Source organism: Emys orbicularis, chromosome 12, assembly GCF_028017835.1.
Source record: "Emys orbicularis isolate rEmyOrb1 chromosome 12, rEmyOrb1.hap1, whole genome shotgun sequence".
Classification (NCBI taxonomy): domain Eukaryota; kingdom Metazoa; phylum Chordata; order Testudines; family Emydidae; genus Emys; species Emys orbicularis.
In genome coordinates this window covers 47,619,440-47,646,424 of record NC_088694.1, presented here as the reverse complement: position 1 = coordinate 47,646,424, position 26,985 = coordinate 47,619,440, and the positions used below count along the sequence as shown (strand labels likewise).

Sequence of the window (26,985 nt, the reverse complement as noted above, 5' to 3'; positions counted from 1 at the left end):
CCGCCAGGATCCGGCTGGTCTTGGCCTGGCCTGTTTCAGTATGGACCCCCCCTCACTCTCCCCCTCTGCTGTCCCCCAGGCTCTCAGCCCCCCCATGGCCGGGATCGCCCCACGGGCACATTCCCCTGGCACCGATGTCTTCGCCACCCCTCACGGCTTCTTCGTCGTCCGCTCCGACGTGGGCTGCTTCCTCCAGGCGCCCGAGTGCCACTCCCCTGAGGCCGTGGAGATCCAGGACCTGCACCCTGCCTGCCGGGGCGGGGAACACTATGTGAGCCTCCCGCCCCCGGCCCGCCACGGGCATATGCGGGGCGCGGTGGGTCCGGGCGGGGGCAGCGCGGAGCGGGCAGGAGCCGGGTGGGCGGCAGTGGCCGAATCCCTGCTGCTGCCGGTGAGCCCCGCGCCGCTCCCTCCCGCTCGCGGCTGCGGCTCCTTCCCGGCGGGACGCGCCTCCCGCCGCCCCAGCCACATGCAGCGCGTGTCCCCCGCGCCTAGTCTCCCTCCCGCCGGGAAGGAGCAGGTGGACGCGCGCCGCATGTGACCGGGGCAGGCCGGGGGGCGCGTCCTGCCGGGAAGGAGCCGCAGCCGCGAGCGGGAGGGAGCGGCGCGGGGCTCACCGGCAGCAGCAGGGATTCGGCCCGCGCCGCCCACCCGGCCCCTGCCTGCTCCGCGCTGCCCCCTCCCGGACCCACCGTGCTGCCCCGCGGGCTGCAGGGCTGGAGCAGTCTCCAGGCTGCGCTCCCGGTCCCGGGTGCAGCGGCCCGGGCAGGAGCCCTCTGGCACAGCGGGGGGGTTCACAGCTGAGCCCCCCCGTCTCCCTCCCTTGCCAGCCCCCCTTTGCCCGCCCGCCCGGTGCCCGGGTGCCGGAGCTGATTCACCAGCTCCAGGATCCAGGCACCACCGCCACCCTCTCCCTCCAGGCTTGCCCCGCCATGCTGCAAGCCTGGGAGGGAGGAGAAATGCTTCGTGGTTGGGGAAGAGGCGGGGCCAGGGCGGGGATTTGGGGAGGGAGCCAATGGGGGAAGGAGGAGGCGGAGCCGGGGCGGTGGGGGGGGGGGGCGAGCGCCAGAGCGAAGGGCAAAATTTCTTTTTTGTCCAGTGTCCCGAGGAACGCAGGACAAAGAAGCAAATATCGGGACAGTCCCGATAAAATCGGGACGTCTGGTCACCCTAAGCCAAATGCCTATTGTATTCTGCCCCTGCCTTGGTCTCACCCCCGCCCCCCCCCCCAACAACTGTGAGTGAAATTAACAAGGATGCCAGAAATGGTCCCTAATCCCGCAGAGTGAACAGCTAAATTTAAATTGTTCCTATGTAGGCAGCAGGCGTCCCGGGCAGGCTTCTCCCTCAGCCAGTCCCCCTGCTCCCTGCTGCAAGCTAGAGGGGAGCCGCTGCAGCCCCTGCTGAGTGCGGGGGTTGGGGAACACGGAGCCAAGCCGCGGGGGCAGCCTGGCTGGAGGAGGAGGGAGGAGAGAAACTAATGTGACAGTGAGTTTTCCCTTTCCAAGCTTTCATTAGCTTTGAGTTTAAACTGTTTTTGATGCAGCCAGAAGAGGTTTTGCAGTAAGCCAGCACTGAATGCTCCACTTATTTGCCTGTACGCTGCTGCACCTTTTTTTACCGGTACTCCGTACCAGCCCGTACCGGCTTACTTTCACCTCTGCTGGTACTGCTCTCCAGTGGCTCCTCCCCCTTTCCATTGACTCCATCTTCTCCTACAGGCTCCTCCTTCCTCCCCCCATCCAATGCCCCCCTTCCGCCCCCAAGTGTCCCCTCCCCTTCCACCTCCCCTCCCCTTCCACCTCCCCTCTCCTAACCCTGCCCCATCGAGCCCCTTCTCCATGTTAAGGGGGGTTGGTGGCTCATGGAGGTGGGAATGGCACACGGGGCCTTTCCCCTCTAGATGAACTGGGGGGATGGAAATTAAGGAACTAAACCAGTGCAGCTCAACATGCTCATAACAATTGCAGCTCTGTATGAAGACTATTATTACCATCCAATCTCATGCTTCAGGGCTTCCCCTGCAGGGTCAGGCAGGAAGAGTTACCCTGGTGCCCCATTGGCTCCTTGGGATTTTTTTTCGCCTTCCTCTGAAGCCGCCCGACCCACCAGTCAGGCATCTCAGAGCCCTGGCCCACCCTGGCCCATCTCCAGCTATGGATGATCCGCGATGCTCATCAATCTTACCCTTCTATAATCCTACAATTTAACTCTCTTCAGCTTACAATGATTACATATGCCACGACATGTTAGTTAATCATAAGTTCACACAATAAATGAACAATCGACTAAAACCGTTGGCTAAAATAGGAAGGGAAGAAAGTTTAATTAAACCATCTTTGTTGCAGACAAGATTTGAGTAAAGCTGGGAACAGGAGGAGAACAGCTGGGATGAGGTGGGTGAAATTTGGCCAGCTGAGGGAAAGACCGGAAGGGGTAATACTCGGGCAAAGAAGTTCACATGCACGCATCCAGAATAGCATCATGGTGCTGCATTCTCCATCCTCATGGGCACTTAGGGGACTGGAGGCAGCGGGATGCGGTCGGGTGGTTTGTTTTCTTTGGTGAACTGGATGTCTCTGCAGAACAAGATGGGCTCCTGGCCTATGCCGAGCTGGTACTGCCAGATGTGCAGGTTCTTTTGGGGCTCCAGGGTCACCTGGATTGACTCCTCTTCTTCTCGGGCTTCATTCCAGTCCTCCTGTTCTGTGCGTATGCTTCTCCCGCCGTACTCAGCCTTGAGGGAGAACTGGAGCTGGGTGATGAGCTTGGTGAGGTCTCCAGCCCCGATGGACATCTCAGTGGAGATGCTCCAGTTGTGCTCAATGGTGGACATCTTCTGCTTGGCATAGCCCACCTTGCGGGTGACCTTGTCGGACCAGGTGATGGGGGAGTCGGAGTTGTTGTGCAGGGTCTTGATGCACTCCCAGCCACAGGTTGAGATGCCCTTGGTGAGGGTCAAGCCCCCAGGGAAGAAGTTCAGCACGTCGGGGTGGATGGAGAAGAAGGAGTCCAGCTTGTCTTTGCTCGCGTCTGGGTACAGGTAGAAATGAGCTCCCCACTTCTCATCCATCTTGATCAGGGCTAGGTACTGATCGATGCCAAAGTAGTAGAGCCCCTTGCAGCATTCAGGATGCAAGACAAAGGTTTTTTCACCTTCAGCTGTCCTCAAATTAGTCACCCAGCGGATTTCACCCTGGTTTTGGAAAATGATGAAGAAGGTCCAACCAGCCCTCCCGTAGTGGTCCCCACCGCGGCACCTGGGATGCAGCTCAAAGATCTGAGCTCCCTTATCTGTGCTCAGGTCCCTCACCACCCGGTAGGAACTGCCCTTGATGATGTAGATATTGGATTCCTGCCTGTTGCCCACATAGTGATCCCCGCCCTGGCATGCAGGGTGCAGTCTCCGGATCTTGATGTCATGTCCCCTCTCAAGGAAATCTTTCGTCTGCAGGTAGCAGCCCAGGTCGGAGCGGACGATGCAGTCTCCATTGTCATCGCGAAAGACGTCTGTGCCCAGGGAGTCCTTCCGAGGGACCAATGATCTAGGGACTAGACTGGAGCCCTGGGACGGGGACAAAGGGGAGGGGGAGAGAGGGGAGCAGTTGGCAGAAGGACCAAGGCAGTTGGAGGAGATCATGTGCACGTGGAGTTGGCATGGGACACAGCAGGGGGCTCCTCTGTTTCTATCAATGGAAAAATTTTTTAGTGACACCAGGAGTGAAACCCTCAGGGCAACAATGACTCCTCTTCACTCACCCCAGTGGGGCTACGGCCGATATACACCAGCTGGAGTATGGCCCATTAACACCACTGGAGATGTGGCCCATTCACACCAGATGGGGGCTGGCCCAATGGCACCAGTGGAGCTGTGGCCCTTTGACATTAACTCATCTGATCTTATATGATTCTTCTATGTTTGAAGGCCCCCTGGTTCCAAGAGCGACCAGGCACCTGGGACAGGAATTGGGCAGTACTGGAAGGTACTTGCAGTGAAGTCTCCTAGATGTGCCCTGCAGCCCTGTTCCCAGAGGGTGGCGTTGTCCTGAGGGAAGGAGGGAAGGAGGGAGGGAGGGAGGGAGGGGAAAGCCCAGCGTCCTGACCCAGGAGGATCCCATCTCACACGGGTTCCCACTTACCACTGTTGATCTATGTGACTGGGCCATGTCTCCTCCGGCTCACCCTGTACGTATGAAGGGCTGCCCTGCGTGGAGATAAAGAGGGGAGGAAATATTAACAATATCCTGACTTGTAACTCTGCACCCAGCCAGTAGTCCGTGAATCGAGCGCACAGGAAAACAACGCACCAAAGTTCCCTCAATCCTGACCAGCTGCAGCCCCCTGGTATCCCAGCCCTGTGCTTAACCCTCCCTCCACCTCTGCCAATGCCCCTCAATCCCAACCCATAGCCCCCAGCTATACCAGCCCTGGACTCACCCCACACAGCTCCAACTGACACTCCAAGCTGGTAGATGCTCTCGACTGATGGCAGCCCCCGTTGTGGACAGGAGTGAGCTCCTGGGCCTTACCGAAATGGACAGGACCTTAGAGAAAAGCAAAACCAGCCCTGGAATATTCTGGGTGTAAACACTGCAGAGGGCTGTTTATCTCCTCTCCGGTGGCTCCTTCCCCTTTCCACTGACTCTGCCTTCTCCTACAGGATCCTCCTTCCTCCCCCATTCAATGCCCCATTTTCTCCCAAAGTTTCCCTTTCCCATCCCACCTCCCCCTCTCTCACTCTGGCTTCCGCTCTGTAACCCTGCCTCTGTGGGCCAATCAAGCCGCTTCTCCTAGATAAACAGTCCCCAATTCAGGCCACCCCCTTGTTCTGCTCTCTGCCAGGGTCACGGCTGCTTCGCCAGAGGGTGGGATCCCTGCCAGACTTTTATCTGTGTGGTCTGTATTGCAGCCAGCCCCTATCGGCCCATCCATGTCTGCAGCAGTTTGTGGATTTCCAGTGGGGGGAGCAGGACGTAACCGATTGGGGCTGAAGATTTGCCACTTTGTGAGAGAGTTGGTAAATGTATCATGGGGCCTTTCTCCTCTAGGGGATGCTGGCTCTGATCCAGCCCCAGAGCGGGGGGTTCTTGGCTCAGGGAAGTGGGAATGGTAAACGGGGCAGCTCAACGTGCTCCTAACACTGGCAGCCCTGTATGAAGACAATTATTATAATCCAGTCTCATGCGTCCCTGCAGGGTTCAGGCAGGAAGAATTATCCTGATGCCCCATTGGCTCCCCGTATTCTGGGATGTTTTTTCACCTTCCTCATAAGCATCAGGGATCATCCAGAGCTGGAGACAGGACGGGGTGGGACGATGCTCTGAGGTGCCTGGCCGATGTGTCGGGCTGGCATGCCCATGATCCAACTGATCATCAGAATTGACATGGAAAATGAATTACCCCCCACCCGCATGTCAGATTGGCAGTGAGCTGAGGTAGAGGGTCATCTTTCTCTTCAGTGTGGGGCAGGTGTCACCTACTGGGGTCATCTGGCACTGACTCAGTCCCTTGCCATTGCAGAGGGCTTAGGCATTGGTGCCCCAGGGTTCCTCCTTTTCTCTGCTGGTGGCCAGTCACTGTAGCCTATAAGGCTAACCTGCTTGCTTGCCTATATTTTTTTTCTTACGGATTTCTTATTTCTTTATGGTGTTGATTATTTGTTTTATTATAATGCTATGTGATGAAGTGGGGTTTTGTTCACCTTGTTATGTTGCATGTGAGTCTTACTGTTCTGTACTAATACTGTGTGTACCTCAGTTTCCCTATGTGCTGCACCAATGCCTATATGGGGATGGGAGTTGGTGACTTTTACTGAGGCCCTCGGGGCAGGTGAGGCTGCCCAGTTGTATCCACGTAGAGCATGGCCGATGCCCTTCGTGACCTGAGCCCCAGGAGGGGATGCAACGAGGTAGCAGGACAAAGGCTGGAGGAGGAGCTGAAACTGAAAGAGCTGGACGACCATGTGAAAGAACGGGAGGACCATGAGAGACAGAGAAAACATGAGGAAAAGCAGAGGTGGCATTGGCGGAGCTGAGAAGCAGAGAGATCTCTACCATGGTGAGTGGGGATGGGCCCGGGGGGGCCAAGCTTGCAGGGAACTTCGATATAAAATTGTTGCCCCAGTTTAAGGATGGGGAGGATATGGACGCCTTCCTTACTGCCGTTGAGAAGGCTTGCAGTTTGCACCAGATTGACCCGGCAGACAGGCTTTGGCATCTCACTTCCTTACTGGGTCCCAAAGCCATAGGGTTGTTCAGCCAGATAGATGGGGTGGAAGCAAGGGACTATGAACTGTTCATCTAAGCCCTGCTGCACAAGTATGGTCTGACCTCTGAGGTCTACAGGAAAAGGTTCTGGAGTTTGCAGAAGACCCCGGGGGGTGACCTATCTGGAACTGGCCATCTGGATGAGGGGATACACCCGCAAGTGGGAGAATGGGGCTGGGGCCCAGACCAAGGAGGACGTGATCGAACTGGTGGGACTGGAGAAGATGAATGAGGGCTGCCTCCCTGACCTGAGAATGTGGCTAGTGGACAAGAAGCCGAAGGACCGCGCGGCGCAGCACAGGGCAGCTGGCTGATGAGTTTGTAGACAGCAGGTCGGGATATGGAATGGAATCCCAAGGGGACAGGCCCATGTCGGTGTGGAAGGGAGTCACTCAGGGACCCCCCAAAAGGAGGACTTGGATAAACCCCTTCCAGAGGTGGCCCCAGACTGGGTGGTGCCCAACACCTACCTGACCCTGACGGGCACGTGCAGGCTCCCAATTAAGGTACCTGTAGCGAGGGTGTGTCTGAAATTGGGGGCCAGGGAGGGCCCCAAAGACATGGGGTGCATCATCAGCTGCCAACCGAGGACTGGCCGGGCGGACCCCAGAGTGCCCAAGTCATTACCCGTAGTGAGCAAGGGGTGCGGGGCCCTACCCCAGTGGGAAGGGAGCCACCAGCGACAGAGCTCGGTGGCGCTGTGACCCCAAACCCAGCCAGCGAGAGGGAGCAGGTCACCATCCCTTCCCCAGCCGGTGAATTCCATGCCAAGTTACGGAAGGATCCCTCCTTGGAGAAGCTGAGGGAACGTACTGGCCACAGCGCGGCCCCTGGGAGAAGGCTGCCGGAAGAGATTCCTGTGGGAGAAGGGATTCCTGTACCATGAATGGGTTCCCTAAGGAGCAGTGAAGTTATGGGGGATCTGGAGGCAGCTGGTGGTCCTCCAGAAGTACCGCCGCAGGCTATTGTACCTGGCCCATGATATTCCTCTCTCGGGACACCAGGGGATCCAGCGCGCCAGGCAGAGGTTACTACAGAACTTTTACTGGCTCGGAGTCTTTGATGACATCCAGCAGTACTGCAGGTCCTGTGACCCCTGACAGAGGGTGGGGAAGGCCCGGGATAAGGGTAAAGCAGCCTTAAGGCCTCTGCCCATCATAGAGGAGCCTTTTCAGAATGTGGCTGTGGACATAGTGGGGCCCCTCAGCAAGGCAACCCGGTCAGGGAACAAATAGATTCTGGTGGTGGTAGATTTTGCCATCCGGTACCCAGAGGCAGTGGCCTTGTCCTCTATTGAGGCAGACACTATGGCAGACTCACTGCTGACCATTTTCAGAAGAGTAAGAACATAAGAACATAAGAAAGGCCGTACCGGGTCAGAACAAAGGTCCATCTAGCCCAGTATCTGTCTACCGACAGTGGCCAATGCCAGGTGCCCCAGAGGGAGTGAACCTAACAGGCAATGATCAAGTGATCTCTCTCCTGCCATCCATCTCCATCCTCTGATGAACAGAGGCTAGGGACACCATTCTTACCCATCCTGGCTAATAGCCATTTATGGACTTAGCCACCATGAATTTATCCAGTCCCCTTTTAAACATTGTTATAGTCCTAGCCTTCACAACCTCCTCAGGTAAGGAGTTCCACAAGTTGACTGTGCGCTGCGTGAAGAAGAACTTCCTTTTATTTGTTTTAAACCTGCTGCCTATTAATTTCATTTGGTGACCCCTAGTTCTTGTATTATGGGAATAAGTAAATAACTTTTCCTTATCCACTTTCTCAACATCACTCATGATTTTATATACCTCTATCATGTCCCCCCTTAGTCTTCTCTTTTCCAAACTGAAGAGTCCTAGCCTCTTTAATCTTTCCTTATATGGGACCCTCTCTAAACCCTTAATCATTTTAGTTGCTCTTTTCTGAACCTTTTCTAGTGCTAGAATATCTTTTTTGAGGTGAGGAGACCACATCTGTACACAGTATTCGAGATGTGGGCGTACCATGGATTTATATAAGGGCAATAATATATTCTCAGTCTTATTCTCTATCCCCTTTTTAATGATTCCTAACATCCTGTTTGCTTTTTTGACCGCCTCTGCACACTGCGTGGACATCTTTAGAGAACTATCCACGATAGTTCTAAAGAAAGAGTGGGGTTTCCCAAGGAGGTCCTTACAGATCAGGGGTCCAACTTCATGTCAGACCTGCTCTGGTGCTTGTGGGAGAAGTGTGGCGTCCGGCACACCTGGGCCTCAGCGTATCATCCTCAGTCCAACGATCTTGTTGAGAGGTTCAGTGGGACTCTAGAGTTGATGCTGAAGACCTTTATGAACCAGCACCCAGAGGACTGGGAAAAGTATTTACCCCATGTTCAGGGAAGTGCCTCAGGAATCTACAAGGTTCTTTCCTTTTGAGTTGCTGTATGGGAGGAGAGTGAGGGCCCCCCTGGACTTAATGGGGGATGAATGGGAGGGGAAGGCCTCTCCCGATGGGGAGTCATGGGCTTGGCCAGGGAGAATCTAGCCAGGACCCAAAGGAAGCAGAAGATCTGGTATGACTGCTCAGCGCATGCCCGCGCCTATGCCACTGGGGACCAGGTGATGGTTCTCATTCCCGTGAGAAAGAACAAACTACAAGCTGCCTGGGATGGGCCCATTAAGGTCATCAAGCAGCTGAATGAAGTGAGCTATGTGGTGGAACAGTCTAACCACACTCATAGCCACAGGGTGAACCATGTCAACATGATGTAGCCGTATTTTGAGAGGGAGAATTTGGTACTGGCCGTGTGTGGTCAGTGGAAGGAGCAGGGAGATGATCCCTTGGTGGCTCTCTTCCCTGAGACAGGAGCTGGGCCATCGCTGGAATCAGTTCCCCTCTCTGACCAGCTAACCTCTACCGAGCAGGCAGAGATCAGAGAGGTGCTGTATTCCTATCTGCAGCTGTTTTCCAACCTGCCTGGGCTCACTAACCTGGCTGTGCAGGAGTGGAGACAGGAGCCCACTCTCCTGTAAGATGCTTCCTGTTCATAGTCACAGGGAAAACTGCCCAAGATCTGGAGAGAGAGGTCAAGGACATGCTGTCTCCAGGGGTGATGCAGCCATCCTCCAGCCCTTGGGCGTCTCCCGTGGTGCTGGTCCCCCAAAAGATGGGTCTATCTGCTTCTGTGTGCACTTCTGGAAGCTTAATGCCATCACCGTGTCCGATGCCTACCCCATGCCTAGGCCTGATGTGCTCCTAGACAAGCTGAGGGGGCTCGTTATCTCACTAGTATGGATCTCAACAAGGACTACTGGCAAGTGCCATTGGATCCAGATGCCAGGCTGAAATCTGCTTTTATCACCCCTTTGGGGCTATATGAGTTCCTTTCGGCCTCAAAGGGGGACCTGCAACCTTCCAGTGCCTGGTGGACCAATTACTGAAGGGGATGGGGGACTTTGCCCTGGCATACATTGATTATATCTGTGTCTTTAGCCAGATCTGGGAGGAGCATGTGTCCCAGGTTAAACAAGTGCTGGACAGGCTCCAGGATGCAGGACTGACTATAAAAGCTGGGAAATGCAACGTAGGAATGTCAGAGATATCATACCTGGGCCACAAGGTGGGGAACAGCTGCCTAAAGCCAGAGCAGGCTAAGGTGGAGGCGATCAGAGATTGGCCAGCTCCCCATACTAAGCAACAGGTCCAGGCTTTTATCGGGATGGCGGGGTACTACCAGAGGTTTGTGCCCCACTTTAGCTCCATAGCCACCCCCATCACTGAGCTTTGTAAGAAGGGGAAGCCAGACAAGGTGGTCCGGTCCCAGCAGTGCCAGAGGACTCTCTGTGCTCTGAAGGAGGCTCTGGTCAGGGGCTGGTAAACCCCGACTTTGACAAGCCCTTTATGGTGTTCTCCAACGCTTCAGATAAAGGGCTGGGTGCGGTGCTAATGCAGGTTGACAAAAGGGGGAGAGACACACCCCATCGTGTATCTGAGCAGGAAGCTGTTGCCCCGGGAGCAGAACTATACAGCTATAGGGAAGGAATGTCTGGCTATGCGCCGAACCCTTAAAAAGCCAGAGCCATATCTATTTGGGCAGCACTTCACTGTGTGTACACCAACCACTCCCCTTTGACATGGCTACACCGGATGAAAGGGGCCAATGCCAAACTCCTGAGGATTACGATAGCGAAGTGTAAAAAGCAACAGAGAGTCCTGTGGCACCTTAGAGACTAACAGATGTATTAGAGCATAAGCTTTTGTGGGTGAATACCCACTTCGTCACCCACGAAAGCTTATGCTCCAATACTTCTGTTAGTCTTTAAGGTGCCACAGGACTCTTTGTTGCTTTTTACAGATCCAGACTAACATGGCTACCCCTCTGATACTTGATATAGAGGTGGTCCATGTTATGGGGAGCACCAACAATATAGCAGATGCTTTGTCCTGGAGAGGGGTGGCCTGAACTTCCCCAGGCCACTGGCTAAAGTGACCCTGCTCAGTTCGGTCTCAGAGGGGGGAGAGATGTCACAAAGTGGGGTTTTATTCAACTTGTTATGTTGCATGTGAGTCTGACTGTACTATACTAATACTGTGCGTACCTCAGTTTCCCTGTGTGCTGCACCAATGCCTTCATGGTGATGGGAATTGTGGGTGTGACTTTTACTGAGGCCCTCGGGGCAGGTGGGGCTGCCCAGCTGTCTGCACAGAGAGGATGGCCGATGCCCTACGTAACCCGAGCCCCAGGAGGGGATGCAAACAGGTGACACCTTTTGCCCAAAAGCAGGACAAAGGCCAGAGGAGGAGCAACAGGCAGGCCAGGCACTGGGGTCCCGGTCAGTCTGCGTTTTGGGACTTGGAGAGTCCTGAGTGCTGGGCCTGGAGTGTCCCCAAGATGAACTTGATTGAAAGTCCTTGATTTCTGTGGTAACAATCTCTGTTCTACACTGTGCTCCTGTCAATAATAAACCTTCTGTTTTACATTGCTGGTTGAGAGTCATGTCTGACTATGGAGTTGGGGTGCAGGGCACCCTGGCTTCCCCAGGACCCCTGCCCAGGCGGACTTGCTGCGGGAAGCACACGGTGTGGAAGGGGATGCTGAATGCTCCGAGGTCAGACCCAGGAAGATCCAAAGCCGTGTAACTGTGTAAGCTTCTTGTCCTGGCAACAGTGATATCCTGGCTGGCTTCATACGGAGCAGTTCCAGAGCCTCTCCCTGAGGACTCCATGACATGTGATGGTAGGTTTACAGGTTTATATTAAAGTAGTTTGGTTGTAATGCAAGGGCACACAGGCCACATCCTGTAATTTGAGCGAAGGCAAAGTCAGCATACAGATGTCTGGGACCTTGATGAGCTGAAGCATAAGGTCCATATGTGATGTTGCACCCCATAATGCTTTATAGAAATATGATTATGAGTGTAAATATGACATAACTGGAATATGTTTTATGCTAGATATGCCATGTAACATATCTTTGCAAAGTTTATGATCTACGGAATATATTCATCCTATTTGTATGCATGTATCATTTTTATATCTGAAGTTATGAGCGTTGGCTCTATGCTTGTATTTAAAGTGTTTGCTGTAGGAAGCACATAAGACAGATTTGGTCAACATAGTGTGAAGGGGTTAGTCAAGTAATTGAATAATTACTTGTATTTATTTGGTGTTTGGATCCCACTGGGACCCGGGTGCTAGAGACAGGAGCACTTCTTAACAATGGACTTTAAGAGACGCCAATCCACATCTGAGCTTTCCTGGGAACGTTCAAACTAACATGTAAACAATGGCCTTGGCCTGCAAAAAGCTGAATCATTCATAGACATGTGATTTGCCCAGGTGGCTAGAGACCCCATCTTGTGGCTGTGATGTTGCACAAGAGAGAATATAAAAAGCCCTGGAAACCCCTCCATTTTGTATTCAGCTGGCTCAAGAGATAGCCTCTTCCCCCAAAGAGATGCCTGAAAGAAACTGCAACAAAGGACAGTAACTATGGGGGTGTGAGTGATTGCTGGAGCCAGACTAGGAAGGAGTCTAGTCTGTCAAAGAAGCTTATTGGAACATCTCTGAGGGTGAGATTTACCGGCATTTAGTTTCCTACTGTATTAGGCTTAGACTTGTGGGTTTTTGTTTTATTTTGTTTGGTAATTTACTTTGTTCTGTCTGTTATTACTTGGAACCACTTAAATCCTACTTTTTATTAATTAACCCAGAGCAAGTATTAATACCTGGGGGAGCAAACAGCTGTGCATATCTCTCTATCAGTGTTATAGAGAGTGAACAATTTATGAGATTATCCTGTATAAGCTTTATACAGAGTAAAATGGATTTATTTGGTGTTTGGATCCCACTGGGACCTGGGTATCTGGGTGCTAGAGACAGGAGCACTTCTTAAGCTGTTTTCAGTTAAGCCTGCAGCTTTTGGGGGACGTGGTTCAGACCTGGGTCTGTATTTGTAGCAGGCTAGCGTGTCTGGCTCCACAAGACAGGGTACTGAAGTCCCGAGCCGGCAGGGAAAACGGGCTCAGAGGTAGTCCCAGCACATCCAGGTGGCAGTTCCCAAGGGGGTTTCTGTGGCCCAACCCATCACACCATATATGGCTGCAACCTTGGATGTGAGGATGATCTAATGTCATTAATATGTATGTATATGTCTGTCATAACTATAAAGGGAAGGGTAACAGCTCTCCTGTGTATAGTACTATAAAATCCCTCTTGGCCAGAGACTCCAAAATCCTTTTACCTGTAAAGGGTTAAAAAGCTCGGGTAACCTGGCTGACACCTGACCCAAAGGACCAATAAGGGGACAAGATACTTTCAAAACTTGGGGGGGGGGGGGAAGGCTTTGGTGTGCTCTTTGTTTAAGGTTGTTGTTCGCTCTTGGGACTGAGAGGGACCAGATATCAATCCAGGTTCTCCCCATCTTTCTAAACAAGTCTCTCCTATTTCAAACTTGTAAGTAAAAAGCCAGGCAAGGCGTCTTAGTTTTCCTTTGTTTTCTCAACTTGTAAATGTACCTTTTACTAGAGTGTTTATCTTTGTTTGCTGTACTTTGAACCTAAGACAGAGGGGGGTCCTCTGAGCTCTTTAAGTTTGATTACCCTGTAAAGTTATTTTCCATACTGATTTTACAGAGATGATTTTTACCTTTTTCTTTAATTAAAAGCCTTCTTTTTAAGAACCTGATTGATTTCTCCTTGTTTTAAGATCCAAGGGGATTTGGATCTGTATTCACCAGGAGTTGGTGAAAGGAAGGAGGGGGGGGGGAAGGGTCAAATTCTCCTTGTTTTAAGATCCAAGGGGGTTTGGATCTGTATTCACCAGGAGTTGGTGAAAGGAAGGAGGGTGGAAGGGTCAATTTCTCCTTGTTTAAGATCCAAGGAGATTGGATCTGTATTCACCAGGGAATTGGTGAGAAGTTTCTAAAAGCTTCCCAGGGAAGGGAATGGTGGCAGCGGACCAGAACTAAGCTGGTAGTTAAGCTTAGAAGTCCTCATGCAGGCCCCCACACTTGTACCCTAAAGTTCAAAGTGGGGATACAGCCTTGACAATGTCATCAATACATACAAACATACCGGCCTATGGAGTAAGTGCACCCTTCAATTTTTGTGGGTGAGGAAGATAAGTTTGGACATAGAAGGAGGGCCCAAGCATCCATGCCCTATAAGAAGGGGTGACCCACCTTGCCAAAAGAGTTTGTTTTCAGAGCTTGATTTTGTTTTCTGAGCTAGTTTCTAAATTTCCAAGCTTTATTCTTAGTCTATTAGTCTATTAGTCTCTTAGTTTTAATTGTAAGTTTTAAGTCAGTTAGGTAAGTAAAACTAAGTTAGCTTCAATAGCTCTTCGCTTTAGCTTCTCCTAAGCTCTGCACCTCCCACTCAAGAATTGGGGAACCTGGACCTGAACTCTCTTGGCATGCCAGAGGCTGGTCCTTTGTCTCTTACCACCAGGTTATCAAGGAAGGGTGTGAGTATATTAATCAAAAGCTTTATAGTATATAACATCATATGTATCTTTAAAATAATAGCACTGCATTTTTAATTCTGATTATTTTCCCAGTTGATTACACTTTGATTACTATTCCATTTATTGTAATAAAAGTCTTTAAGATTATATTTGTCTCAGTGTGAGCATCCTGTCATACCCCCTGAGGGTCCTTGGCATACTCTGTGTAGTGTGACAAAGCTTTGTCCTTGTCTCCATGGGTCCCACGCTTCCAGGTGGATTATGCTAGCCTCAGAGGCTCACTGTGACCCTCCACGTAGCCCTTCTTTCTCTAGAGGCAACGGTCACAGCCTACTGAGGCATTTTCATCATAAGCCAGCAAGGGAGGTGAGGAGAAGCAACCCTCCCTCGCACAGTCTCTGTTGTCTCCCAGTCTCAGTGATTAATCAGGGAGGAGAGGGGGGGAGCCCAGGCCCGCCCTCTACTCCGGGCTCCAGCCCAGGGACCCTAATAGTAGCAGCTATGGTAGCTGACTTTTTGGAAATAGGATGCATACAATTCCCTGGGCCACTTTCCCACAGCAGCCCCCACTTCCTCAATATCTACTTCACCGTTACCTCAGGGCCTCCTTCCTTGCACCTGAAATGGTTTGTACTGCTCAGTTTCTCCAACAGCACAGCTTCCTCCTACAGCTCCTGACACACACACCCAACTGACTAACTGGGAGGCTTTTAACTAGTTTCAGCCAGCTACTAATTGGCGTCAGGTGTTCCAATCAACCTAGCTATCTTCCCTGCCTTCTGGAAAGATCTTAATTGACCCTAGGTGTCATAATTGACCTGGAGCAACTGCCATTTACTTATTCTGGTAACAGGGATTTGTTTAGCCTGGGGCTAATATATTCTGGATCCCAACAAGACTACTTTTCTATAGCCATCTGGCCTTGCCCCATCACAGTAGCCTGATTCTGGGACAAGAACCTTATTGTCTTCTGATCAGATTAATTGGTGAGCCTATAACCCATACTATCCAAATTAATAATATTAACCTCCGAAATCAGGTAACAGAATTTATGAGCCAGCGAGGAGACTCGAGGAGCATGTGACAGGAATTTTTAGGAATTCCAGGCATCTTTAGACCCTTGGGAATCTCGCCCGAGGCAAAAGTGAAGAGTTAAATATAGAGAGCTAGAGTCTGACAGTCAACTAACTGACTGTCTTAGAGCACAGGAAACCTGATTTTCTGAGACTGCTTCTTAGCAGTGGCCCCAGTATTTCCTGTTTCGTACTGTCGTTTGACTTAGAGTTTTGATTTAGAGGGTTTTTTTTCCATTCTTTTCTAGCCAGAGGTTTTGTAGTCTAATCATGCAAGATAAAAAGTAATAAAGAGTAATACACCTCTACCCCGATATAACGCTGTCCTCGGGAGCCAAAAAATCTTACTGCGTTATAGGTGAAACCGCGTTATATGGAACTTGCTTTGATCCGCCGGAGTGCGCAGCCCCCCCCGCCCCCGGAGTGCTGCTTTACCGCGTTATATCCGAATTTGTGTTATATCGGGTCGTGTTATATCGGGGTAGAGGTGTAGTATACTTTAAAGTGATGCATGCTGCAATTATTTAGTCCCCTCAGTTCTCCCAGGCTGCACCCCGATCCATCTGCCTCAGTTTCTCCCAGCTGTTTGGCAGGTCCTGACAAGGGAAAGAGACCTCTCAATCAGCTAGGAGCATATTAGCCATCAAGGGAAGAGAGGGGAACTCACTCCCACCCCCTATTGTTTTCCTGGGATTTGTTGAAATAAGTGTGAAAACCGGTTTGGGGTTGTCATAACTATAAAGGGAAGGGTAACAGCCCTCCTGTGTACAATACTATAAAATCCCTCCTGGCCAGAGACTCCAAAATCCTTTTACCTGTAAAGGGTTAAGAAGCTCAGATAACCTGGCTGACACCTGACGCAAAGGACCAATAAGGGGACAAGATACTTTCAAATCTTGGTGGGGGGAAGGCTTTTGTTTGTGCTCTTTGTTTTTGGGGAGAGTTCGCTCTTGGGACTAAGAGGGACCAGATATCAATCCAGGCTCTCCACATCTTTCTGAACAAGTCTCTCATATTTCAAACTTGTAACTACAGCCAGGCAAGGCGTGTTAGTTTTATCTTTGTTTTCTCAACTTGTAAATATACCTTTTGCTAGGGTGTTTACCTCTGTTTGCTGTAACTTTGAACCTAAGGCTAGAGGGGGGTCCTCTGGGCTCTTTAAGTTTGATTACCCTGTAAAGTTATTTTCCATCCTGATTTTACAGAGATGATTTTTACCTTTTTCTTTAATTAAAAGCCTTCTTTTTAAGAACCTGATTGATTTTCCCTGTTTTTTAGATCCAAGGGGGTTGGATCTGTATTCACCAGGGAATTGGTGAAGAGTCTCTCAAGGCTACCCAGGGAAGGGAATTAGCACATTGGGAGTGGTGGCAGCGGACCAAATCTAAGCTGGTAGTTAAGCTTAGAAGTTTTCATGCAGGCCCCCACATCTGTACCCTAAAGTTCAGAGTGGGGAAGGAGCCTTGACAGTGGTGTTATCTCCTATTTGTCTCTCTGAAGGGATGGGTCAATTTCAGAGTTAAGAGCAGCAGAGTGTTCATCATACAGTTTATTATCTAGGCTAGCCAACAGTGAAATGAAGTTCTTTATTTTAGATTTTAAATGAGTTCTATTTTACATGTTAAGATGAGTGGAGCAAGGGCAAGAGTAGACTCTGTAGGAGTTGCCCACAGTATGGCTTTGGAAAACTTTGCCAGAAATATGTTCAGGAACATGGAGGAGGTTTAGTACAACTAAGAGATAGTGAGATGATATCTGAGCATTGTAACCCATGGGGTTTTGTGGGTGAGGTGTTTGATGTAGAAACAGAGCAGAAGAAAAGAGAGGCTAACCTAGTGAAAGGAATAGCTGTTGAATGTCTGCTCGTGGTTTGCAGTTTGCAGGGGAGGAAATTGAAAAAGAAATTAGAATTACTGAGAAAAGCCCAGCAAACTTTGGAGAAGAAAGATAAGGCTATTAAGGAGTTAACAAATTGGCTGCATGTAGTGTTGGAGGAGCGATTAGTACTTTTTCAGAAGAAGCAGGAGTTAGAGAAAAAGTTAGAATGAAGTAGGTATCAGCTACTGGAAGCAGGAGAGGAAATACGCTGATGGCAGGAGTGAGCGGCTGCCAGCTTAAGATCACTGGACGGTTATAAATCAGACTGTGGTCGGCTGGTGGAGGGAATCAGAGAGTTGGAAAGTGTTTGTGATGGGTTAGAACAGGGGTGGGCAAACGTTTTGGCCTGAGGGCCACATTGGGGTGCGAAACTGTATGGAGGGCTGGGTAGGGAAGGCTGTGCCCCCCCAAACAGCCTGGCCCCCACCCCCTATCTGACCCCTCCCACTTCCCGCCCTGACTGCCCCCCTCAGAACACCCGACCCATCCAACCCCCCACCCCTGACTGCCCCCTCCCAGGACCCCCCACCCCTAACCGCCCCCCAGGACCCTACCCCCTATCCAACAGCCCCTGCTCCCTGTCCCCAGACTGCCCCGACCCCTATCCACACCCCTGCCTGCCCCCCTGGGACCCCACCCCCCATCCAGTCCCCCCTGCCCCCACGTGGCTGCAGGGGAGGGGGAACAGCAGGGGAGAGGCCGGGGGCGAGCCTCCCCAGTGGGGAGCTCAGGGGCTGGGCAGGACGGTCCCGCGGGCCATAGTTTGTTCCCCTCTGGGTTAGCGAGAGATAAGACTTGTAGCAGCGCTGAGTGAGTGCCCACTGTTGGAAGCTGCTTGAGAGAAAGAGCGAGCACAGAGGTACCCGTGGAGGCTCAGATTGTGACAGAGAGAGGAGATGAGTTAGAAGAGGAGGAAGTAACGGTCCCCATTCCCATTAGTATGGTGGAACCGATGGAGATAGAGCAACCTGTGGGGCCAATTACTAGAAATAGGGCGAGAGAGTTAGCTCAGGCTGGCACAGTACCTTCAGGAGCGGAGCCGGAGATGGAGTCTCAGGAGCCTCAGGAGAGTCAGAAGAGGAAGTTAGCAGTTAGCAGTGCTGCAGAAAAGGGAAGTCCCAGTGGTGGTGGAGTTAAATGTCATTAGAGGAGGTGATTGGTGACGCAAAGGATGAGACAAGCGGGGCAAAGGAGGAGGAGATATCCTCTCCTCTGTTAGTGTCTGCCCCAGTAGTGAAGAGGGAGTGCCTTTAGAGACTGTGATCATTCAAGGACTAGAAGATGCGGTGTCATAGGTGACACAAGTAGCTCTGTCTATGACAGAGGTGGGCAAACTACGGCCCGTGGGCCACATCCGGCCCGTGGGACCCTCCTGCCCGGCCACCGAGCTCCTGGCCCGGGAGGCTACCCCCGGCCCCTCCCCTGGTGTTCCCCCTCCCCCGCAGCCTCAGCTCGCTCCGCCGCCGGCGCAATGCTCTGGGCGGTGGGGCTGTGAGCTCCTGGGGCAGCGCAGCTGCGGAGTCGGGGCCTGACCCAGTGCTCTGTGTTGGGCGGTGGTGGCGGCGGCGGCGTGGCGCGGCTCCAGATGGGCGGTGCGGCTCCAGGCAGCACGGTAAGGGGGCAGGGAGATGGGGGGGTAGAATAGAGGGCAGGGGAGTTTGGGGTGGTGGTCAGGGGGTGGAGGTGTGGATAGAGGTCGGGGCGGTCAGAAGGCGGGGAATGGGGGGGTTGAATGGGGGCAGGGGTCCCAGGGTGGCAGTCAGGGGACAGGGAGAAGGGGTGGTTGGATGGGGCAGGGGTTCCGGGGGGCCGTCAGGAATGAGAGGAGGGGTTGGATGGAGCGGCGGGGGGCAGTCAGGGGCGGGGGTGCGGGGGCAGTCAGGGGACAGGGAGCGGCGGTGTGTGGATGGGGCAGGGGTCCCGGGGGGGGGGCTGTCAGGGAACAGGGAGCGTTGAATGGGGCAGGAGTCCGGGGGGGGGGGTGTGCAGATAGGAGGTGGGGGCTGGGCCACAACCCCCTCCCCTAACCGGCCCTCCATACAATGTACGAAGCCCAATGCGGCCCTCAGGCCAAAAAGTTTGCCCCGCCCCTGGTTTAGACAGTGTGCCAATGACAATAAGGTAGGTCAGTGTGGAGCCCCAGTTGCCATGCTTGGAGAACCACAAGCTAATCCCACAGTTAGGATTGAGGGACCTCCAGGGTTAGGCTGGGGTGTTCAGAAATTCCCTAAGTACCTGTGTTGTCAAAATGACTCTAACCCATGTAATAATCCTGGACTGTCGAGTGAGCGTATCCCTCGACAGGGTTATGTGTTTTGTTTGGACCCTGTGTCGGGGCCCAGGACCGTGATCCTTTCTTTTCAGATGAAGCCCAGGGGTCCAGATCACCGCCGCCCTGCAGAGTTGAGGACTCAGTTGTGACGATGTTTAAGGCAGTACAGCAGACGCTTGAGGCTCAACGGCAGGATATTCAGGAACTTTGAATGCTCTTGAATGAGCTGATACTAGAAGGCCAAGGCCCAGCACTCTCGAACCGCTCTGTGGCCTCCATTGACTCATTTTCTTCTCTCCAATGGACAGGCTCCCCTCTTACAGGGTTGGTTACCTCCAAGAAGGTAGAAGGAGAACCCATGGACTATTTGTCTGCATAGTCTACAGCAGGGGTGGCCAAATTGTTTGGCCTGAGGGCCACATCAGGGTTCAGAAATTGTATGGAGGGCCAGGTAGGGGTCCACCCCCTATCTGACCCCCCGCTCCCTGGCCCTGACTGACGCCCTGGACCTCACGCCTCCTAATCAAGCCCCTCTGCTCCCTGCCCTCTGGGACCCCCTGCCCCTATCCCACCCCTCTGCCCCCTGCCCCCTGACCCCCCCCCCCGGGACTCCCTGCTGCTCTCCAACCCCCCCTGCTCCCTGCCCACTGACCGCCCCCCAGGACTCCCTGCTGCTATCCAACCCCCACTGCTTCCCGCCACTGACCGCACCGCCTGGAGCACCGGGGCTGGCGGCGCTGCAGCCGTGCCACTCGGGGCATCAGGGCTTGTGGCACGGCGAGCTGAGGCTGCAGGGGAGGAGGACAGAAGGGGAGGGGCTGGGGGTAGTCTCCCCGAGCGGGAGCTTGGGGCCAGACAGAAGGGTCCAGCGGGCCAGGTGTGGTCTGCAGGTCATAGTTTGGGGACCCCTGCTCTACAGAATACCCGGCATGATGCCAACAGGCCCCTTTAGGCTGGGATGCAAGCGGGAGACCCACAGTATCTGCAGTGGTAAGGGGCCATCACAGGAATTTTATCATAGATACTGGGGCAGCGATTGGCATTATCCATGTTAAGGATCCCAGATCCTCTCCTCTGTCATCAGGGCATACAAAAATGCTATCAACTTTTGCAAGCAATCAGGTCATTGCCACACTGTCTAAACTAGGGGCGGGCAAAATTTTTGGCCTGAGGGCTGCATCGGGTTTCGTAAATTGTATGGAGGGTCAGTTAGGGGAGGGGGTCGTGGCCTGGCCCCCACCTCCTATCTGCCCCCCCCCCGGATTCCTGCCCCATCCAACCCCCCCTGTTCCGTGACGGCCCCTCTGCGACCCCTGCCCCATCCACACATCCCCGCTCCCTGTCCCCTGACCACCCCTGGATCCCCGCCACCCCATCCAACCCCTCCTCTCATTCCTGACGGCCCCTCTGGGACCCCTGCCCCATCCACACCCCCCCACTCCCTGCCCCCTGACTGCCCCCTGCCGCCCCATCCAACCCCCGCTCCTTCCTGACTGCCCCCCTGGGACTCCTACCCCCATTCAACCTCCTGTTTCCCCCCTCAACCAACCCGCCCCCTATCCACGCCCCCGCCCCCTGACCACTACCCCGAACTCCCCTGCCCTCTATCCAGCCCCCCCGCTCCCTGCCCCCTTATCGCGCTGCCTGGAGCACCGGTGGCTGGCAGCGCTACAGCCGGGCCACGCCGCCGCTGCCGCCACTGCCCCCGTGCAGCACAGAGACCGGGTCAGGCCGGGCTCTGCAGCTGCGCTGCCCCAGGAGCTCGCAGCCCCCTGCCCAGAGCATTGCGCCGGCGGCGGAGTGAGCGAGCTGAGGCTGCGGGGGAGGAGGGACAGCAGGGGAGGGGCTGGGGGTGAGCCTCCCTGGCCAGGAGCTCAGGGGCCGGACAGGACAGTCCCGCGGGCCGGATGTGGCCTGTGGGCCGTAGTTTGCCCACCTCTGGTCTAAACCCACTGAAGTACAGGTAGGTCACCTGAGAAAGCTTCATACTTTCACATTGATGAAATTGGCAGACCCAAGAAATAACCTACTGGGACCCGATTTCCTATACAAGCAGGGATGTGCTCTTGACTTGGTTAATCAGTTGTTGTGTTTTACTATAGAGCAGGCAAGGGATTACTCACCGGTGATTGTATCTGAGTGTGGCATGGTGTCTCCAGTGGAGGAATCTGAACTGAGGAGGGGTATGTTACGTTGCAATCGATAGGATTTTATAAAAATATGCTAATGAGTGTGAATATAATGTAACTGGAATATGCTTCATGCAAAAGGTCTCTTGTAAGGTATCATTACAAAGCTTATAATCTACTGAGTGTGATCATCCTATTTGTATAAATGTATCACTTTTGTATCTGAAACTAGAAATATGAAATATAACTCTGAGGTCCTACTGTAGTTATGCAAAGTGTGGGACATTATTGGTGGTTTGGAATCTTAATGGCTCCCATTAACCAGGACATTGTCTGCAGATGGCTTTCTTTTTCTTGTAAGTCTTCCTGTATACGTGTGTGTTGGCAAGTGGGTAATGAAGTCTTACAGTGACATGTGATCATGTCACCTGAACTGGAATCCATCTTTAACCTGGTGCTTTTCCATTGAGAAGGAGGGGTGGGAACCCAAAGGGTCAAAGGATTCCCACCTTATGCAAAAGATATATAAGTGGGTGGAACAGAACAAAGGGGGTGGCCATCATGAGAAATCCCCTAGCTACCACCTGAGCTGGAACAACGGCTGTACCAGGTGAACGGATTGTGCCTAGACTATGAAGGCGTCCAGTCTGTGAAAGAAACTTATTGAAACATCTCTGAGGGTGAGATTTTATCTGTAATCAGTTTTATTATTGTATTAGGCTTAGTCTTGCATGTTTTGTTTTATTTTGCTTGGTAATTCAGTATGTTCTGTCTGTTATTACTTGGAACCACTTAAATCCTACTTTCTGTATTTAATGAAATTACTTTTTACTTATTAATTAACCCAGAGTATGTATTAATACCTGGGGGCGGGGGGGGGGGGGCAAACAGCTGTGCATATCTCTCTATCAGTGTTATAGAGGGAGAACAATTTATGAGTTTACCCTGTATAAGCTTTATACAGGGTAAAACTGATTTATTTGGGGTTTGGACCTCATTGGGAGCTGGGCATCTGAGTGTTAAAGACAGGAACACTTCTTAAGATACTTTCAATTAAGCCTACAGCTGTTAGGGGACGTGGTTCAGACTTGGGTCTGGGTTTGCAGCAGGCTAGTGGGTCTGGCTTGAACCAGGCAGGGTCTTCCGGACTCCGGGACTCTGTTTGCAACCACTTTCGTGCGAGATGGATGAGGTCATACAATTGGAATCGCGGGGTTTTGTCTTCCTGGTACCTCCAACCGTGATACTGCTGGGCCCGCACTGCTGTCGTTACCCCAGATCTGGCCAGGATCTCTGCTTTCAGCTGGGGGTAGTCTGCCGCAGCCTCTTCAGGCAGATCATGGTAGGCCTTCTGGGCCTCCCCACACAGAAATGGGGCAAGGATGCCAGACCACTGATCTCGAGGCCAGGCCTCCCGTAGGGCTGTCCTCTCAAAGGCCAGAAGGTATGCCTCTACATCATCCTCCCGTGTCATTTTCTGCAGCCAATGGCTGGCCCGTATGAGCCGCGTCCCATCATGGCCGCGATTCAGCTCTGTAAGGGTCTTTACCTGGTTTACCAGTTCCCGCAACATAGCTCGGTCTTGAGCAGCCTGGTCCATCAGCAGGCGATTAGTCTCTTGCTGCAGCCGCACTGCCTCCTGTTGGGCAGCTGCCTGGACACGGGTAGCCTCCTGCTGGGCCGCTGTAGCTTGCATCAGTGCCCGTACTATGCAACAGAGGGTCCTGTGGCACCTTTAAGACTAACAGAAGTATTGGAGCATAAGCTTTCGTGGGTGAATGCCCACTTCATCAGACGCAAATAATGGAAATTTCCAGAGGCAGGTATAAATCAGTATGGACATAACGAGGTTAGTTCAATCAGGGAGGGTGAGGTGCTCTGCTAGCAGTTGAGGTGTGAACACCAAGGGAGGAGAAACTGCTTCTGTAGTTGGATAGCCATTCACAGTCTTTGTTTAATCCTGATCTGATGGTGTCAAATTTGCAAATGAACTGGAGCTCAGCAGTTTCTCTTTGGAGTCTGGTCCTGAAGTTTTTTTGCTGTAAGATGGCTACCTTTACATCTGCTATTGTGTGGCCATGGAGGTTGAAGTGTTCTCCTACAGGTTTTTGTATATTGCCATTCCTGATATCTGACTTGTATCCATTTATCCTCTTGCGTAGTGACTGTCCAGTTTGGCCAATGTACTTAGCAGAGAGGCATTGCTGGCACATGATGGCATATATAACATTGGTGGACGTGCAGGTGAATGAGCCGGTGATGTTGTAGCTGATCTGGTTAGGTCCTGTGATGGTGTTGCTGGTGTAGATATGTGGGCAGAGTTGGCATCGAGATTTGTTGCATGGGTTGGTTCCTGAGTTAGAGTTGTTATGGTGCGGTGCGTGGTTGCTGGTGAGAATATGCTTAAGGTTGGCGGGTTGTCTGTGGGCGAGGACTGGCCTGCCTCCCAAGGTCTGTGAAAGTGTGGGATCATTGTCCAGGATGGGTTGTAGATCACTGATGATGCGTTGGAGAGGTTTAAGCTGAGGACTGTAGGTGATGGCCAGTGGAGTTCTGTTGGTTTCTTTTTTGGGCCTGTCTTGTAGCAGGAGGCTTCTGGGTACGCATCTGTCTCTGCTGATTTGTTTCTTTATTTCCTTGTGTGGGTATCGTAGTTTTGAGAATGCTTGGTGAAGATCTTGTAGGCGTTGGTCTCTGTCTGAGGGGTTGGAGCAGATGCGATTGTACCTCAGTGCTTGGCTGTAGACGATGGATCGTGTGGTGTGTCCGGGGTGGAACCTGGAGGCATGAAGGTAGGCGTAGCGGTCAGTGGGTTTTCGGTATAGGGTGGTGTTAACGTGGCCATCGCTTATTTGTACTGTGGTGTCTAGGAAGTGGACCTCCCGTGTAGATTGGTCCAGGCTGAGGTTGATGGTGGGGTGGAAGCTGTTGAAATCATGGTGGAATTCTTCCAGGGTCTCCTTCCCATGGGTCCAGATGATGAAGATGTCATCAATGTAGCGTAGGTAGAGAAGGGGCGTGAGTGGACGAGAGCTGAGGAAGCGTTGTTCCAGGTCAGCCATAAAAATGTTGGCATATTGTGGGGCCATGCGGGTGCCCATGGCAGTGCCACTGGTCTGGAGGTATATATTGTCACCAAATTTGAAATAATTGTGCGTGAGGATAAAGTCACAGAGCTCAGCAACAAGTTGTGCTGTGTCATCATCAGGGATACTGTTCCTGACAGCTTGTATTCCATCTGCGTGTGGGATGTTTGTGTAGAGAGCCTCTACATCCATGGTGGCTAGGATAGTGTTTTCTGGGAGGTCACCAATGCATTGTAGTTTTCTCAGGAAATCAGTGGTGTCATGGAGATAGCTGGGAGTGCTGGTGGCGTAGGGTCTGAGTAGGGAGTCCACATATCCAGACAGTCCTTCAGTGAGAGTGCCAATGCCCGAGCTGATGGGGCATCCAGGATTTCCAGGTTTGTGGATCTTGGGTAGTAGATAGAATAACCCCGGTTGGGGCTCTAAGGCTAGGTCTACACTACAGCGGGGGGTCAACCTAAGATACGCAACTTCAGCTATGTGAATAGCGTAGCTGAAGTGGCGTATTTTAGGTCGACTTACCTGGCTGTGAGGACGGCGGCAAGTCGACCGCTGCCGCGCCGCCGTCGACTCCGCTACCGCCTCTTGCCGCGGTGGATTTCCGGAGTCGACGGTAGAGCCATCAGGGATCGATTTTATCGCGTCTTCACTAGACGCGGTAAGTCGATCCCCGATAGACCGATTGCTACCCGCCGGATCGGCGGGTAGTGAAGATGTGCCCTTAGTGTATTCCTCAGTGGGATCTGAGGAAAGTGGCCTGTAGAATTTGGTATTGGAGAGTTGTCTGGCAGCCTCCTTCTGGTAGTCAGACCTGTTCATGATGACAACAGCACCTCCTTTATCAGCCTCTTCGATGATAATGTCAGGGTGGTTTCTGAGGCTGTGGATGGCATTGCGTTCTGCACGACTTAGGTTATGAGGCAAGCGATGTTGTTTTTCCACAATTTCTGCCTGTGCACGTCGGCGGAAGCATTCTATGTATAGGTCCAGACATTTCGACCCTCAGGAGGAGTCCATGTGGAGTTCTTCTTCCTGTGTTGTTGGTGGGAGGGTATCTGTGTATCAGTGCGCTGTTCAGTGTTATCTTGAAAGTATTCTTTGAGTCGGAGGTGGCGAAAGTAGGCTTCCAGATCACCGCAGAACTGTATCATGTTCGTGGGGGTGCCGGGGCAAAAAGAGAGTCCCCGAGATAGGACAGACTCTTCTGCTGGGTTGAGTGTGTAGCTGGATAAATTGACGATCTTGCTGGGTGAGTTAGGGGTACCCCTGTTGTGGCCCCATGTGGCAGGTAGGATTTTAGACAGCTTACGGTCCTACCTGCCACACTCAACCCAGCAGAAGAGTCCTGCTCTGGTCACTCAGGGAACAGAAAACTACTCATCCAGTGACCAGTATATTTGCCCTCTACCAGACTCCTGTACCCCACTGGTCTGGGTCTGTCACACCATACATAGAAAAGACTATCAAGTCTTTACTGACACAGGGAGTTCTACGCAGATGTACTTCCACCGCCAATTCCCCTATTTAGCCTGTGAAGAAACCGGGTGGTTCCTGGTGTCTCACAATTGATTACAGGTGCCTAAATCAGGTTACACCCACTTGTGCCCATATAGTGGCCAAGATGCCAGATCTCATCATGTCCTTTGATCCAGAGGCTGCGTGGTTTACTGTCCTCGATATCAGTAACAGCTTGTAGACGTTACCATTGGCCTGTATTTCCCAGTACCATTTTGTGTTTAGATTCCAGGGGGTCCAATAATCCTGGACTCATTTACCCCAGGGGTATAAAAATTCTCCAGCTTTATTCCATGCGCAAATGAGGCAGGTACTGTTGCAATTCTCTAACCCAACTGTTCTGTTCCAATACGTAAATGACCTTTGTCTAGCAACCCAGACCAGGAAGGAGCATTTGGAAAGGCTTGACAAGCTCCTCCAGACCCTAAAGGACGCAGGCTTGAAATGTAACCCGGCCAAGGCACAGCTAATGGCCAACCGTGTCTCTTTCTTAGGTCTCACCCTGACAAAATGGGGTAGAACCCCAGCGCAACAGAAAGTAGTTGGAGATGTAATCCAAATGTTGCCTCTACCACAGGACCCAACAGCTTTAAGATTCTTTTTGGGTTTGACTGTGGACCACAGGGATTTCATTCCCAATTTTGCTTCCATTGTAGGTCTCTTGTACCCCCTTTTGTGCCCCCCGCCCACAGCCCTGCTCCTTCCGAACCCCTTCCCCAAATCCCCGGCCTCGCCTCCTCCCCCGGGGGTGCCGCATTCTCCCCCCCCATTGCTTTCTGCAGCCCCCCCCCGCGACCTCCCGCCCTAGCTCACCTCCACTCC

General features: G+C 52.4%; 1 protein-coding gene across 3 annotated transcripts; it reads right to left on the bottom strand.

Annotated features, from left to right (window-relative positions):
• Positions 1-2,297: 2,297 nt before the first annotated feature.
• LOC135886485 (uncharacterized) lies at positions 2,298-18,268 on the bottom strand. Of its 3 annotated transcripts, XM_065414212.1 has the most exons (4): positions 18,187-18,268; positions 4,438-4,544; positions 4,140-4,204; positions 2,298-3,565 (listed from the first exon to the last, which is right to left on the bottom strand). In XM_065414212.1, the coding sequence occupies exons 3-4, from the start codon at positions 4,164-4,166 to the stop codon at positions 2,516-2,518; spliced, it is 1,077 nt and encodes a 358-aa protein (XP_065270284.1). In that variant the 5' UTR covers positions 4,167-4,204; positions 4,438-4,544; positions 18,187-18,268; the 3' UTR covers positions 2,298-2,515. The 3 variants fall into 3 exon arrangements, with proteins under 3 accessions (XP_065270284.1, XP_065270285.1, XP_065270283.1); XM_065414213.1 differs by lacking the exon at positions 4,438-4,544; XM_065414211.1 differs by lacking the exon at positions 18,187-18,268 and having other exon boundaries at positions 4,438-4,780.
• Positions 18,269-26,985: the final 8,717 nt, after the last annotated feature.